The following is a 15749-nucleotide window of genomic DNA, read 5'->3' as shown; positions in this document are numbered from 1 at the left end:
GTGCCCTTTCCTAGATTGCAGGGTTTGTACAGGCAGAGTTCAGGTCCTATCCGCCTCTGGGACCCACCCCAAACTTAGCTCAGGATGACCAGGAGCGGAGAATGTGCTGTCTCTCTGTTTATACACAATAGCATTTCATGACAGGGCCCCAGAGCAGGGAGCAAGAGATGGGTGTGAACGACTTCATGATGTCCTGCCAATACTGCACTCCTCACCCTTGATCTGCCTTCACTTCCGCGGCAGGGTGCCCCCCTTTCCAGGCCCCTGCCCAGCTGACCCAGCCTGGAGAACAGCTTCAGGAAAGTACCCACATCTTTACAGTTTTCCGACTTGGAGAAGTGAATCAGGTCATCGTTGTACATGTCCTGGGTATTGAGCAGGTCACTATACTCCTTCTGGCTGAGATCTTCGGGGTTAATCCCATTGGCCCTGAGGAATTCCTGGTACGCCACGCTAAATGCCTGTCCGATGGACTGTGCAATCAGCTGAGCCTGGAACAGCAGCCAGAGAGGAAAGATGGTCAGCAGAGCAGTGCATCTGGTGAGCAGCCTGGCACACTTCCCACCTGAACAATGGCCCTCCTGGAGTTTGAAGAAGCCCTAGACATCACGCCTGCTGGGCCAGTGGCTCTACATGGGGCTACCAGTGCCCACCAGGGGCCATTTTCAGAACGACTGGGGATGTTTTTGATTATGATGATGATCATAAGGAAGCGACCGGCGTTCAGCAGACAGGAGTCAAAGATGCTGAATATCCTGCTATGCAAAAAACAGCTCGATACAGTGATAAGTCATTCTACACCCTGCATCATCTTTACAGATCCCACTGGACATTCATGAGCATGCAATACTTGTGGACAGTTATCTGAGTCTAGGATTCAACTCCAATTTATACATAAACACAAAGACTTTGTGTGACTCTAATACACATCGAACATTTCAAGAATAATACCGTGTGAATAGAGAGAAGATGTTATTTTGCTTCATTCAGCACTTCACCAGGAGGAAGCTTCATGACTTTGGAAAATCATCAACATCAGTGCTGTTGTGGTATCTGTGCTGCCAATAAATCACATACCTATCAACCTGCACATGTGCTGTCGTGCATGGTGATTCTGCATGTGCTTGTAGACACATACATGTTATTTAGCCCTCAATTTGAAATGTCAACTACAAAGTGTTTACGATATCCCACTGCACACTGTGTTCTGCTACATTCAAGCTTAATCAAGTAGGTATAAGCATCTTGACTACCTCATTATGCCTTTCAGAATGGTTGCGCCAGAGCGTTTATTAATACATATTGTAATATGGTTTTATTTTAGCTTGCTTTCCACTTATCTTTCCTTTATATTACATTTATGGCCACAATTTGATTATTCTGTGAAAGATTTTTCAATAGGGGAGGTTATATTAGCTATGAATTTCATTTCAGGATAGTAATGGGTCATTAATAAAATATTTATTGTAGAAAGGGAGTGTTGGGTCTAACAGAGTTGAGAACTCTGACTGGTCCAACCCTGCGTTTTCCAGTTGAGGAGATGGAGGCCCAGAGACACAAAGGAACCTCTCAAGGTCACACAGCTTACAGGAGGTGGCACTGACTTCTGCACTGGGCTTTGATGGCTTTTCCCTGCATTAATTAAGCAACATTATTAATCCAGACAGCCAAGAGCAACTGAGCACTTCTCATGTGGCTATGCTGCAGTAAATGCTATACAAGGTATAGGCTATGAAAAGTAAATGCTATACAAGGACTATCACTGAATCTGCATATCATTTCTATGACAGCTATTAGTATGACTGGTCCACAGTCTTTCACTTGGAATGTGAGAGGCTCTGTTTCAGAATTCAAAACTTTTCCAATTTTAGAAAGGTAGCAGGGTGCAAATACTGGACATTGTGCCATAACCTCCCTTAGGGTCTGGGGAAGTACACAGAGCACAGTAACATTTCTGTGGCAAAATGTGTAAGATTCATGGTAAGCTGAACAAATCCTATAAATGGCCTCCCGGCAGGCAAGGCAGGTTTATCAGTAACCTGACTGCAAAAATCCCTTTTGTTTCTCAGAGCTTTCTAGACTTTGGAACTATGGATCTGTATTATGTATTAGTGTCCCCATTGGGTAGACCAGGATATGGAGGTTGAGGGGTTAAACTGCACAATTCCTGAGAAGGGGCTGGGGGCTGAATCCAGAGTCCATCCTCCTGCCCACCACACTGGACAGCTTCTCTGTGAAATTCTGATGGGCAGAAACACAAAGCCAAACCAGAATATCTCTAGAGCAGTGTTTTAAAAACACAATTCTAATCTCCACTCCTCTTTCCCCACCTTTCCTAAATGTTGCTAAAAGCACCTTATTAACAGCAAAACAGGAACTTTCCATGTGGCTGGCTATGGGAAAAGAAATACTGAACTTTTCTCATTGTGAGAATCTGGTGACTTTACAAGTCACATCAAGAACTACCACCGTCCACCTATTGTAAAACCGGGAGTAAGGCATTGCTTTTGGCATCAGAGAGGTGCATGTAGACAAACTGAAAAATATATACCTGGGAATGTGACCAATCGACTTCCCGATCACCATTAGCGGATGCTCCCGGTGAATGCACTGGCTACTGAGATTTATGAAACACTAGCCATGTGCCACACATCAGGCTTTAACTGCAATATCTATGAGAGTGCCGCAGCAGCCTGGCGAGGGAGGCACTATTGTCCTGCAGAAGAGGAGCCTGAGGCTTAGTGACTGCACAGCTTGGATGAGGAAGGACTCAAGCCCAGCTTGCCCAATTCTGGAGCCAGCACACTCTGGCCCTGCTCTAGTGAAAGCAAAGGGGTAAGATTCCAGGTCCACTCTTGCTTACCTCTTGCTTCTCCATTCTTTCCTTTCTTCCCTGGCGGACCCAAGGGCACCCCAAGGAGAAGAAACCCCTCCCTAAGAGCTCCAGCCAGATGGAGGTGGCGGTGGGGCCTACAGGGATCCTCGATCCCTGTAACTCTGTCTTTTCACTGGCCCGCAGGACATAGGAGGCTTAAAAGTCCAAATTTTCACTCTTTTGGAACTGTGTGGGAACCTCCTAAAACTCATTTTCCCCCCGTTTGCATGTTGGCCTCAGTTTTACAGGAACACTAGGGAGAATGGCAGGCAGAGGCATTTCAAGCTCTCTGTCCTCCCAGTGACCTTGTCCTGTGGCTGCTTTCTAGAGAACAAGACCAGTAAAGGATGGTGACAGTAAGTGTCAGCATCTCCTCTCTGTGCCCACAGCCCCGACAGCTCTGGTTCCCTGGAGAAAAAAGCAGGATGGCTGCTGACAGCTAACTTCCAAGAGGAAGGCAATTTCTGCAGCTAGATGAATGCTGTACTGGAGAAGAATGGCCTCTTTGAAGGAACCAAGGCTACAAGATGCCATCTTCTCTTCACAGATCAGGACTCTGTGCTCCATGTGAGAAACAGCTTATTCCTCTGCGTCAGGAGGAAACATGGGCACAGTCAAAAGCAATGGCCCTCAGGGGGTAGGTGAGTTTTCTGCTGTTAAAGATTACTATGGGGCTGTGGCCTCCCCTGGGAGGCAGCTTCTGAGGCCCAGGATGGCGAGGGGAAGTAGGGGAGCACCTAGGAGCAGCTCAGGTGCTAATGCAGTTTGCAGCCTGGTGGCCTCACTAGCAGCTTGGGTTACAACCCTGAAAGCAGGCCAAATGAAAAAATGGCTTCTGCTGTAAACAAATTTTCTCTGTTAACCCCATCACCCAGAGAAATGGAGCTTAGGAATCACTGACTTTGTGCCAGGAAGAGGAGCTGGTTTTCCTAAGGACTGGGATAGGCAGTGCTGTTGTTTGCTGGGGAGGGACAGGGATGCTAACTTTCCTGTAGCCCAGAGGATGATCCTGGACCACAAAGAACTCTCCTCCCAAAATGCCCTCATGCTTGGGCAGACCTGCTCAAACCCCTACAGGAGGGCCAAATTCTTCCTACTCTTCACCTCATCCCAAAGTCTCTAATAACTCGGCCTCCTTTCTCTTCCTCAAAGGAAAACGCAGCTAGCCCCTGACTCAGGGCCTTCACACCTGCTCCTTCCTCATTCTCACTTTATTCAGGTCTCTGCTCCAAGGTTACCTCCTCAAGCGAGGGCTTTGTTGATCACCCTACCTGACATAGCCCCTGTCCCTCCATCCCTTGACCCTGTTTTATTTGTCTGTGGAGCACTCCCCACTACCCAATTTTACATTAAGTATATTTACCTATTGATTTTCTGTCTCCTTTCAGCCCTTGCGATGAGTACCCTGTCTGTTTTATTCAGACTTGTATCTCTAGTGCTGGAACAGTGCCTGACACATAGTATGTGCACAGTAAATACATGTTTCATGTGTGATGAATTAGACGGAATTAGGTTCTGAAAAGTCAAGAGAACCTAACCCAGAAGGAGATCAAAGGAAGCAACCCTTACATCCTCAGACTCGAAGACATGGCAGATCATCTTGTACTGCCTTTTCCCATCCTGGGATGGGTGGGATGCTTCCACGTTCTCCTGGGAGTTGGAACGAGGCATCCGCCGGCGGGCCATCAGCACAACGATGTTCCCAATGTCCGCAATGTAGGAAATGGTCCTCAGAGGGTGGTCCATCATTGTCTCCTGGAGGCAGGAGGAGAGGGTGGGTAAGTCCAGCTCGGCATCTAATGACCCAAGAGAGCGCCTGCCACCCCATAGCCAGTCAAGTATGTTCACATGCAGGGTGGGCTCCAGGGCTCGCTGCAAAGCCCATGCTGAGGGATTAATGGATCCCCATCCAGGCCTGAGGGCATTTCCCTTGGCTAACCAAGAGCAGGAAATGATCTGTGGCAGGTGAAAAGAAATAAGAAATTCTAAACAGTAGAATCTCTTGTGGGGAAGTTAAAAAAAAAAAAAAAGACAGAAAAAAACAAAATGGCATGGCTGTTTCTGTTTTTGTGTGCAGGAGTGTATGAGTGATTTTAAACCCAATTTCTTAAAAGATGAATGTGTCCACATTAATGAATCCTCTGATTAAAATTTCTGAAAATGCTAAACGTCATCCATGTCTTAGGGGGGTTTTGGGCTTTAAGAAAGCAATCCCAAACCCCATCCAGCAGCAGGCACTGTGAACACCACCTTCTAGCTCACTGGGGCCCAGCATCTGGGGACAGCCGCTCTACCGACACATGCGTCTCTGAGTTACGATGCCACTAAGCTTCCCCCTGGGAAAGGTGGAAGCCAGCTGATACCTGTGTGTCAGCGTTCAGCACTTTGATTCTCTGGGTAGAAATGAAGAGATCCACCTCAGTCATTGGCTGAGATTCGCCTTCAGGAGCCTGAGAAGAAAAAATGCACCAAGAGAAAGTTTGACCACACTGCCCTGACCCAGATGCAGAAGGAGTCAGGTTAGCTCACACAGAGGCACCAAGACACAGTTACCAGAACAGCAATACAGACTCTAGGCTTAAACTGCCAAAGCTGAAGGTACCACACAGAGGATGGACACATGGACAAGAGTTAGCACCTCTAGGTTACAGGGAAAAATGCAGAATCCCCTTTTCTTCCTCCCCTATAGAAGCAGTAACTCACTGCAGTAGATTTCACTCTTTGAACGATGATGGCAAGTGGCCCTCTCTGTAAGGGTTTTGGAGCCCAACAGATTGAAGAAATATGGCAAAAAACTCATACCAAAAGACCTTGGGGAAGTCGCTTAGAATTTGCCTCTGCTTGAGCCGATGGAAGACAATGTTCATAGCAGCTGCAAATGAAGCCATTTGGATGCAGTTCTGGTAAGAGGGTCTTTACATTTTACACACCACCCCAGCAACACAGAAGCAGTCCTGAAGCCACCCCATTAAGAAAGAGCCCCAATGCCTCAACGTCCCAGGAGTAGTAGTTCATAAGCACCTAGAAGCTCCACAACCAAAAAGCGCAGTCTGGTTCATTTAGGGCTTAACTCTGTACATGTGTGGTTATTAGCGAGTTTTCTTTTTTGCATCCAGCAATCTGACAAATCCACAAATAAAGCATAACTATAATTGAACAGACTCAAGTCCCTGCCACATCGATGCTCCTGAATGGTTGGAACTTCCATACTACTATACGATTCATTTAGCATCTCCAATCTGCTCCCTGTCGTTCCTCTGAAGTGAAATGACTAATGAGCAACAGAAAACGGCCACCTTTGGCAACTGAGTTTTGAGAAATGCTGGCTTATGGGGCGGTTCAAAAAGAAATCTGAACAAAAACTTGCTGGATGCAGAAAACAAAAACACGAAAATATAAAAAGGTAAAACAGAAACGAATGAAAAGAACAGGCATAACACCAAGCTGATGAAGTTGTTTGTACTGCACCTTCTTCCTGCTTTTGGCTAATTTCTGGGCCATCTGCTTAGCATGGAACAAACAGAGACAGGAGAATAGTTAGAAAGAATTTGCAGAGACTCAAAGTCAAAAAGGGAATTGACAAACTAATACTGAATAGTGGCATAAAGCGTTTCTGTGGGAAGAGGACTGGCTTTTAAAAATCCCAATCTAAAGATAATCAATGTCGTAATTCAGAATTTAGTATGTGGGAAGTGGTGAAGTGAGACAAAGGAAATGTGTTGGGTGCTTCTTATACTTAATTACGATTGATCTTTCCAAAGAACCAAGTTTTGGTTCTGTTAATTTTCTTTATTGTAGGCCTGGTTTTCTATTTCACTGATTTCAGCATAGACCTTTATTTCCTTCTAGTTTCTTTGGGTTTAATTTGCTGACTTCTCAGCTTCCTGAGATAAAAACTTAAATTATGGCTTTTCAAACTTTATTCTGATATTCAAAGCTATGAATCTCCCTCTAAGCATTGGTTTGGATGTATTCCACAAATTTTTGTGTGTTTCAACTTAATCATTATTCCATTAATTTTTTTTTCAAATTTCCACTGCAATTTCTTCTTAGAACCTTGGATTATTTAGAATTGTATTATTAATTTTGATACATTTGGGGATTTTCTAGTTATTTTTTATTTACTATTTTTTTTTTGAGATGGAGTTTTGTTCTTGTTGCCCAGGCTGGAGTGCAATGGCGTGATCTTGGCTCACCGCATCCTCCGCCTCCCAGGATCAAGAAATTCTACTGCCTCAGCCTCCTGAGTAGCTGGGATTATAGGCATGCGCCACCACACCTGGCTAATTTTTGTATTTTTTAGTAGAGATGGGGTTTCTCCGTGTTGGCCAGCCTGGTCTCGAATTCCCGACCTCAGGTGATCCACCTGCCTCGGCCTCCCCAAGTGCTGGGATTACAGGTGCGAGCCACCGCGCCCGGCCTCTAGTTATCTTTTTCTATTGATTTTGGAATTAATTCAACTGTGGTCAGAGAACACAGTCTGTATGTCAATCTTTTGAAATATGCTGCGGCTTAGTTGTATGTTCCAGTACATGACTGACTTTGATGGATGTGTCATGTGAACTTCAACATATGCATTCTGTAGTTGTTGGGGACAGTGTTCCATCAATGACAATTAGGTCAATTAAGTTGGTTAAGAGTATTGTTCAAACCTTCTGTGTACTTGCTGGTTCTTTAATCTGCTTGTTCCATCATTTATTGAGTGTGTCAAAACCTCCAGCTGTTATGTGGATTTGTCTGTGTATCCTGATTCTGTCAATCTTTACTTTATCTTACAGCTATGTTATAAGGCATGCACATATGTAGGATGGTATGCCTGCTTGATAAGTTGATCCTTTCATTGTTCTCCCTTTTTATCTCTAGTAATACTTCTTGCCTTAAATTTGTGTAATATTAATGTAGTTTACATCTAACTAAAAATGGATGTACCATACTCCCTTTTGCTCACAATTAAAAGACAGCATAGTTGATTAAAGCAGACAGTGGGGCTGGATTGTCCAAAACCAAGTCTTGGCTCTGCCATTTACTAGCTGTGTGACTTTGAGGCAAGCCACTGAACATCTCTGTGCCTCAGTTTCTTCATCTGCAGAATGAAGATAAAAATAGTATCTACCTCACAGGGCTGTTTTGAGGACAAAATGAATACATGCAAAGCTCTTCAGTGCCTCGTACATTCTAAGCACTATATTGGTGTTTGCTGTTATATGATTATAATTGACCTAGGTCATGATGCAATTTCTTGCCTTTTGCTAAGGCTTGCTATTTATACAGATCTTCTACAAATAATGGTGAGTCAATGGCCAAACTGCAGACGCTGTTGTGGTAATGGGACTGGGGTGTAGGAAGAACTGCTCTCTCATATCCCTGGGTACTCACCTGGTAGAAAAGCTCCTCTGCTCTCAGCAGCACATCTCTGTTTCATTAGTGACTAAAATATGTTGCCTATACTGCCTCATTGTAGAGAAACTGGATGAGTCAGCCATCCAGACACCACATAGTGAATCTCCGGTACACCCGGGAAACTAGGGCAACCGCACTCCCGCACAGATGCCCTGCTGTTCTTACTGGTGGCCATGAGCTCACTGTGAATAGTCTGCTCTGAAAAAGTCTGAAGGTAGCAACTGTGTCATCCTGACTGCTGCACATTGCAGTGGAAATATTTCTGCACCTGGGAAGTGACCGTATGCTGATGTTATACCACGCCATACCACGAGGATTCCCATGTGGAATCCGAGTCTGGCCAGGGATGTTCTGACTGGCGTCAGTTATAACCTGCATAACTGACAGCTGGGAGATCTTTAATGTTTGTTTGACCTTGACCTCTCCTGAAATGATATGGCAGCAATATAGGAATTTCCATTACTTTGGATACCAAACCTAACAGCTGTTGGTCAAAATTCAACTCTAGGGAACCGATTTGAAAGAACTCTTTCAAAAGAAAATAGGTTCCACCATCCCTCAAGTACCCAAATTCTTTTTTTTTTTTTTTTTTCCTGGAACTGGTGTTGAGGAAGAGGATCCAAAAGGCAAACTGAGTTTCATGAAAGGTACTCTGAAACTTTTTTTTTTTGGGGGCGGGGGACAGAGTCTCGCTCTTTCACCCAGGCTAGAGTGCAGTGGTGCCATCTCGGCTCACTGCAACTTCTGCCTCCCAGGTTCAACCAATTCTTGTGCCTCAGCCTCCTGAGTAGCTAGGATTACAGGCACCTGCCACCATGCCCAGCTAATTTTTGTATTTTTAGTAGAGATGGGGTTTCACCATGTTAACCAGGCTGATCTCGAACTCCTGACCTCAGGTGATCCACCCACCTTGGCCTCCCATAGTGCTGGGATTACAGGTGTGAGCCACCGCACCTGGCCTGAAACAGTTTTTATGAAGTTAAAAATATTCTGTGGATTTAGAGTAATACCATCTTTAAATCACTCATGATATCCAAGTACCCTACAATAAATTATAATTTAAAATTTAAATATAACATCACAGAAGATGGGAGAGTTGGAGCCAGAATGAGAAATTAGGGTAGCAGAAAGGGGTCCAAGAGAAACATAAGGCCAGCATGCATTTTTAAGCCAGCAATGACAACATCTATTTAAACCCTTGTGTTTCATGGGATTGATCATGGCTTACCACATGGCGGGGTGTGGCGCAAAGGACAAACTGCAGCACCACCCACCCACTTACTCCATCCACAATGTGTACTGAGTTTCTGCTGTTGTTAAGACATTCTAGATTAGTCGTGCCAGGGATGCTCCTGACTGTTCTATCTTTTCTTTCCCCACTGACATTTACTGAGAACTTGTTATGTGCCAGAATCCTTCGAAGTATTTCCCACAAATCAGTGTAAAAGCTTACAACACCCCTGTGAGCTACTACCCTGCTAGGTGGTAAGCCATGATCAATCCCATGAAACATGAGGTTAAGGAGATGTTGTCATTTCTGCCTACATTATGTTATCCTCATTTTTCAGAAGAGGGAAATGTGGCACAGAGAGGCTAATTAACTTGCCCCAGGTCACACAGCTGTGAAGTGGCAGAACAGAGATTCAAATTCTGGCAATCTTACTCCACTGTAAACCCCTAGTTGTGCAACTGAGGCAAGCTTGTCATCTGTAAACTTCTCCATTTGTCTATACCATGGGGTGAACAATACCTACCTCACAATATTCTCTACCTCATCCATTTTGAGGAGTAAATGAGATTGAGATAATGCATGTGAAGGGCCTAATACTTTACTGATCATAGACTTTTTCAACTAAGCTGGGAAATGATACAACTTAGGCAAAGCTATAATGATAGATATTTTACTTCTACAATGAAATCATAATTTTGAGACAATCATAAAAGAATGAAAAAATCTGATCTTTGGGACAGGCTAGTTAAGATGGATATATGAATATTTGATAATGAATGCAGCTTGCCAAAATGCATGGACCACAAGATACCCAAATACCATTTGTAATCTAATTGCATAAGCTTCATAGGAAGAATGGAGACACAACACCACACTCTGGGTGGATGGACACGAAGCAGTCTGTGTGGTTCAGGTAGGGCTCAGCAGGCCACCCTATCTTCTGGCTGAAGAGCAGAGAATGAAGTGGGAATAAGAGTGGAAGGCAAGGTAGAGATGCAGTGGAGAGCAAGGAAGACAAATGAGCTCATTGTGCTGGCTTCTAGTCGGGCTCTCTCTAGATAGGGGGTAGGCATGAGTCCCACACTGTTAGGGGAGAGGTGTGTTTCTATCTAGGGCACATTAAAGACTGACAGCACATAGCGCAAAGCTCTCTCTAGAAGTTTCTCCCAAAACATGTCCAGAGAATACTACCAATAAGACAGGTATCTATCAAATAGTGACAATTAGCAGGTATCTATCGCATGGTAACAATGTATTCTGTGCTCAAGTAATATGGGAGCTGCTAGTAAAAGTGAATGAAATCTTTTTAGTGCAGGACTTCTCAGAGCCTTTAAGAGGAAGACATCTGTAGCAAATATCCGAAAAGGAGATCTATTTTCTTGAGCTCATTTGCCAGTGGAACTCTATTAGTGACAAGCACTTAGCCTGACTAGAATGCTGCAGGGCACAGTGGGAGGAAAGATGCTTCACACACTGGCGGGTCCACCTTCTCTAAGGCAGTGGTTCCCAAACGCTGGTGCAGAGCGGAATCTCCTGGACAGCTTGTTAAAACACAGACTCCTGGGTGCCACCTTCTGACTTTCTGACTCAGTAGGTTTGGGGTTGGGCCTGAAAACCTTTACTTCCAATAAGTTCATAGGCAATGCTGATGCTACTGGTCCGGGGATCATGCTTTGAGAACCAGAGCTCTAATGCAATCCCCTAAAGTACATGAGGGCTCTCTGGAAGGATATTACTTCTCAAAAATGATGACCAACAAAGGCAGAATGAACACATTAGGGAGGGACCAAAGACCAAAACAAGCAAAAAGAATTTAATGGCAGATGTCTTCGAATTCTGCGATTGTGCTCAGATATGTCATCGCTTAAATTGTTGTAGATAGAAAAGCCTTTAAATTTCAGAGCCCTCAGCTTACCTTGTATTATTGTTACCTAACATTCTTTTTGGCTTCTTTTTACTGCAAGTTTCTCAAGCTCAAGAACTGCGTATTGGTTAATTTTCATTCCGAAAGGGCCTATCACAGGAGTCTGCACAGCAACAGTTGGCATTTGGGGCCAAATTCCTTTGTTTCTTTTCACATTAAGTAGAAAATACCTGGCCAAACTGCAGCTCCAAATTCTCTCTCCATGTGGCAAATGAATCGTGTAAGTTTTTTGTTAAATTAAGAAAACAGTAATTTTCAAAACCCCAAGTCCAAGTCCAATGAGCAATGTTCAATTTTAGTATACAGTTGGTACTATGTGAGTGGCAGACACCACAATCGACAAATGGAACAGAAATTAAAGACTGCTTTGAAATGGAAACCTAAGCTTCAAGGTCAGCATCTGTTCAGAGATAAAGCACCATGAGTACCAGGGCGCGTAGTGAGTAGTTCTCATTCACATCCAGCCATGTCCATCTGGTCAAACAAACAATGTAGGCAGAGGAAGAGAGGGACAAAACTGGGGTCCCTGCAGGGAGTGAGGGAAGAAGGAGGAATCAGAAAATAAAGGAGGAAACTACCCCCACCTTTGTTTAGGTGAAAGTGCCAAGCCAGAAATTACTAATCAGCTTGGGGTTAAGGACATTGCTAAATGGATTGCAAAATAGATCCACAGAGCTTTTCTTTCTCCTTCTTTCCTGGATGGATGCTATAAAGTCTGCAGCTTTGCTATGCTCTGTGTCCTTTCTGCCAAGGTGGCCTAGAATAACTCGTTCTGAAAGGTCAGTCTCTCTTTCAGAAACAGCGTGGCACCATCTTCCTTACAGAGCAGTGTGTGCCAGGCACATGTGGGCACCCGGTGCAAGCTCATTCCACTTGAGCCCAGCCCAGCCTGCTCAGGATCAACACTCTTTGCCCCCAGCTTCCCTGTGCATTGAAGAAGTCCATGTACGCTCCCTGACACAGTCACTTTTTGGAGATTGCTCCCTTAAACAGGCATCTCCATTTACACTTGGAAAAGGCTTCTAGCTAGATGTAACGTCAACCAATCTGACGAGCATTTTAATAGATGTAAAAGGAACATGAAGCAGAAAATAATGACAGGCAACAGTTCCTTCCAATGCATAGATGCACATTGTAAACTGATACTTATAAGTTATGAGTGAAATGTAACCATTTAATTTTACCACTCTATAATGAATTCCTCACACCAGAGTAATTTGCTTGTAAAAATAAATATGTTTTCCAGATGCGTATTCTGCTCTAGGCAGGTCTAAAATGTATTTATAATCAGAAAGCCTCTATCTTGCTTGTTCTGATCAACAGAGCCATCTAATTTTTTGTTCAAATGAACTGTGGAACCTCGGGATACCAATCCTTTGGAAGCTTTGAAGTAAAATCTCTGATTTCTTATGAGGCAGCTGGACTTTAAAGAAGGAATAACAACACTATAGGACACCACTGTGGAAATAAGATAATTCGCAATACAATTGGCACTGATGAGCTTTGGTACAGGGATGCTGTGTACCTTGAGCATTGCTTTATGTACAAGTGATGTGCCCTGTGCCTGCTTTTTCCCTGTAAGGTCATCTCAGCACTACCTAAGTGTCATAAGGGGACTGGAAAGGCATAAATGTTCTATCTGTAGGAGTCCAAAGCTATCGGAGGGCTAATAAACAAGGTGCCCCAAATGAAACCTGAACCTTAAAACTTTGAAACCTTGATGGATAGAACCTAGAAAAAACTAACCTCAAAGCAACGTGCAGTTTTCAACCTCAGAAGTCTTCAGTACTGTTTTGGGGGCAGACTGCAGCTTTATTCTGGAAGATTTGCCTGAATGGGCTCTGGTAGCATTCCTTGATACTAGCTCTTTGGCATTTTGGTAGAGATAAAATCTTTGTTTTGTGGCTCTGCCCTGGACGTTATAGAGTCTTGAGCACACCTGGCTCTGGCCCAGTAAATGCCCCCAGTTACCGTGACAAGCAGAGGTGCCCCCACTCATTTCCAAACACATCTTCTGAAGGCAGTCCCTGTCTATCAGAGACTCCAAGTGAGGCACACCAGGCTTTTGGGCTTCCACCAAACCTGGGGAAGCTAAGAGCACCATTCACCTGGAAGCCCAGGTGGCATATCTGGTAACCATGGGGCACGTGGAGTCAGAACTATGTCTCTATGTCTCTTTGATTTAAAGTTCTCTGCTCTGTACAAAATAGGATGTGACTGTGCCTGAAAAGCAGCTTGTTCTCTCTGAGAGGCTTGTGGGTTGTTGCTTTGAATGCTGTGCCTGGAAGACAAATAAATTAAGATGGAGAAGACCTTGGGGAGACTTTCTGGCACAATGTCACCACTTTGTAGAAACGGGAAGACAGTGAAAGGGAACTAGGCCAAGCTTGGATGGGCGGCTCCCCAAGAACCTAGTGAAGTTCTATCCGTAGCATTGTTTAGTCTCAAAGTCCCAAAAGGTATGAAGGTCAGACTGTCTCCAAGGAGTTCTACTGTTGGGAGCCATGGGGCAAGACACATCTCTTTGGGCAGGGGGTGGGGCTTACCTTAAAAGAACTGGACCCTCCCACTATCCATCAGTCTGGGAGAGGCTAATTCTAGAAGAAGACAAACACCACAGAAATGGGCCTTATGGCAGCAGGGCCTCTGAGGCACAGGCAAGGTTTGTGTGCCCCAGATGAAGTGGCTGAGTGGATCCCTGACACATGGAAGGAACTAAAAGGTCCTGTCAGTAATCCTGACACTAGGTCTGGCCTAGCAGGGTGGTGACAACAGCCACTCTTGAGGCAGTTGCAAATCACTCCTCCCTGGTTTATAAAAACATCAGTAGACATGTCAAAAGTTGCAGCATAGGCTTACTGTCCTAGGAGGAGTTAAGGGAACGGCCAGCTCTGAGCTTGGGGGAGAAGCATTTCCTCCAAGTGCAGAGAGGTGGTCAGATCAGTGGGTGACACACAGAGGCCCCAGCAGCAGGAGCGGCAGTGAGCAGCCTAAGGAGGAAGCCATGAGAGGGACATGGGACCGTTCACACAGCATCCTGGGAACTGCAGGATAACTGGACAGCTGAGCGTTCAGGGGCATCATAATTACGGTGTCGGTGATGCTATGAGCTGCTTATTATTTACCACATGGCGGAGTCTGGACACGCGACAATCATAAGAATCAGCCTGGGCAAGAGGCCCAAGCCAACTGCCTCTCCTCTGCAAGCAGCTCCTGGAATTGTTGGTCACTTACTGTTCCTTTCTACCTCTCAGGCAGAAGGCAGCGGTCAGAGGTGTTCACATTTGCAGGCTTCCCCTGCACTCTGGCGGCACTCTGGCTGGGCTTGAGGACAAGGATCTCACTTTATCAGCTGCTGTTTTTCCTCCCTGCCAAGACCCTGCACAGCCCTGCATGCCTAAGTGCTCAAGGAATAATTTTTTCTTTGATTGAGAGATTAAGGAGTCTCATTTACTGCGGTGTACCTGTCCCTCTTTCTCCTTCCACATTACCACACAAACACCAGGGTGCAGCCTGGAAGTGTATGAGAGAGAAGGTATGAAATACGGAGTGGCTCCTTGAGGGAAGAATCCATTTGGACCAGTTGAAACTGGATAAAACAGACTCTTGCAAGGCCTAACCTATTCCAACTTGCTGGAAATACCTGGTCCTGAACTTCTACCATGATGCTGTCCCTAGGGCTCTAGGTGACAATGGCCTCAAGGCTCGGGGAGGCTGCCCAGTGGTTCCAGGTACTGGTGGCACAATGGCAAGTGGATGACATGAATGTACCTTAAGTGTTCCTGGACTCCTGGTTTGCCCATTATTCTAGGTAGTTTTGGTATCATGGTGGAGATTCTAGAGCTCTGCATTTCTGCATTTATTCATGGGAATAAACCTGTTCTGGATGGTTCAAACTAGTTGTGAATGACTTAAACCAGATGAGAGTGGTTCCTCCTGGATCAAACAGGCTCGTTCCTTTAATGTCTTGATTAAACAGATTCAAACATGTTATGACTGGCTCAAACTAGTTTAAAATGGATTAGCCTTGCACTGACCTTAGACTAGCCAGGTTAGATTTGATCAAAGGGTTCACTGTCCTTGAAGCAAGCCAGTTCAATCTAGCTTGAACAGGATAGACTGGTTCAAAAGCAATGCCACCTAGTTTGAACCAACTCTGTAACATGAATGTTTGCCACTGACCTCCAGCTGTCAGTGGAAATCCAGTGGTACATGTCGTGCACTTGAGACATAATACTCAAAATGGCATTCTTCCTCATTATATCAACTTTTCAAAGATTGTGATCATAAGTACTTCTTCTCAAGACTGGCCATTTATA

The 15749-nt window shown here is 44.8% G+C and overlaps 1 protein-coding gene across 1 annotated transcript in view; it reads right to left on the bottom strand.

Annotated features, from left to right (window-relative positions):
• The window catches only part of APBA1 (amyloid beta precursor protein binding family A member 1), a 228613-nt gene that overhangs the window by 18354 nt on the left and 194510 nt on the right, over positions 1–15749 (bottom strand). Inside the window, exons 6-9 of the mRNA XM_010362954.2 lie at positions 6344–6376; positions 5239–5325; positions 4445–4630; positions 312–491 (exon numbers count right to left, since the gene is read on the bottom strand). Coding sequence (XP_010361256.1) covers positions 312–491; positions 4445–4630; positions 5239–5325; positions 6344–6376 — 486 coding nt within the window. The remainder of the gene's footprint in view (positions 1–311; positions 492–4444; positions 4631–5238; positions 5326–6343; positions 6377–15749) is intronic.

Source organism: Rhinopithecus roxellana, chromosome 16 (assembly GCF_007565055.1).
Source record: "Rhinopithecus roxellana isolate Shanxi Qingling chromosome 16, ASM756505v1, whole genome shotgun sequence".
NCBI lineage: Eukaryota > Metazoa > Chordata > Mammalia > Primates > Cercopithecidae > Rhinopithecus > Rhinopithecus roxellana.
This window is presented reverse-complemented; position numbering and strand designations above follow the sequence as displayed.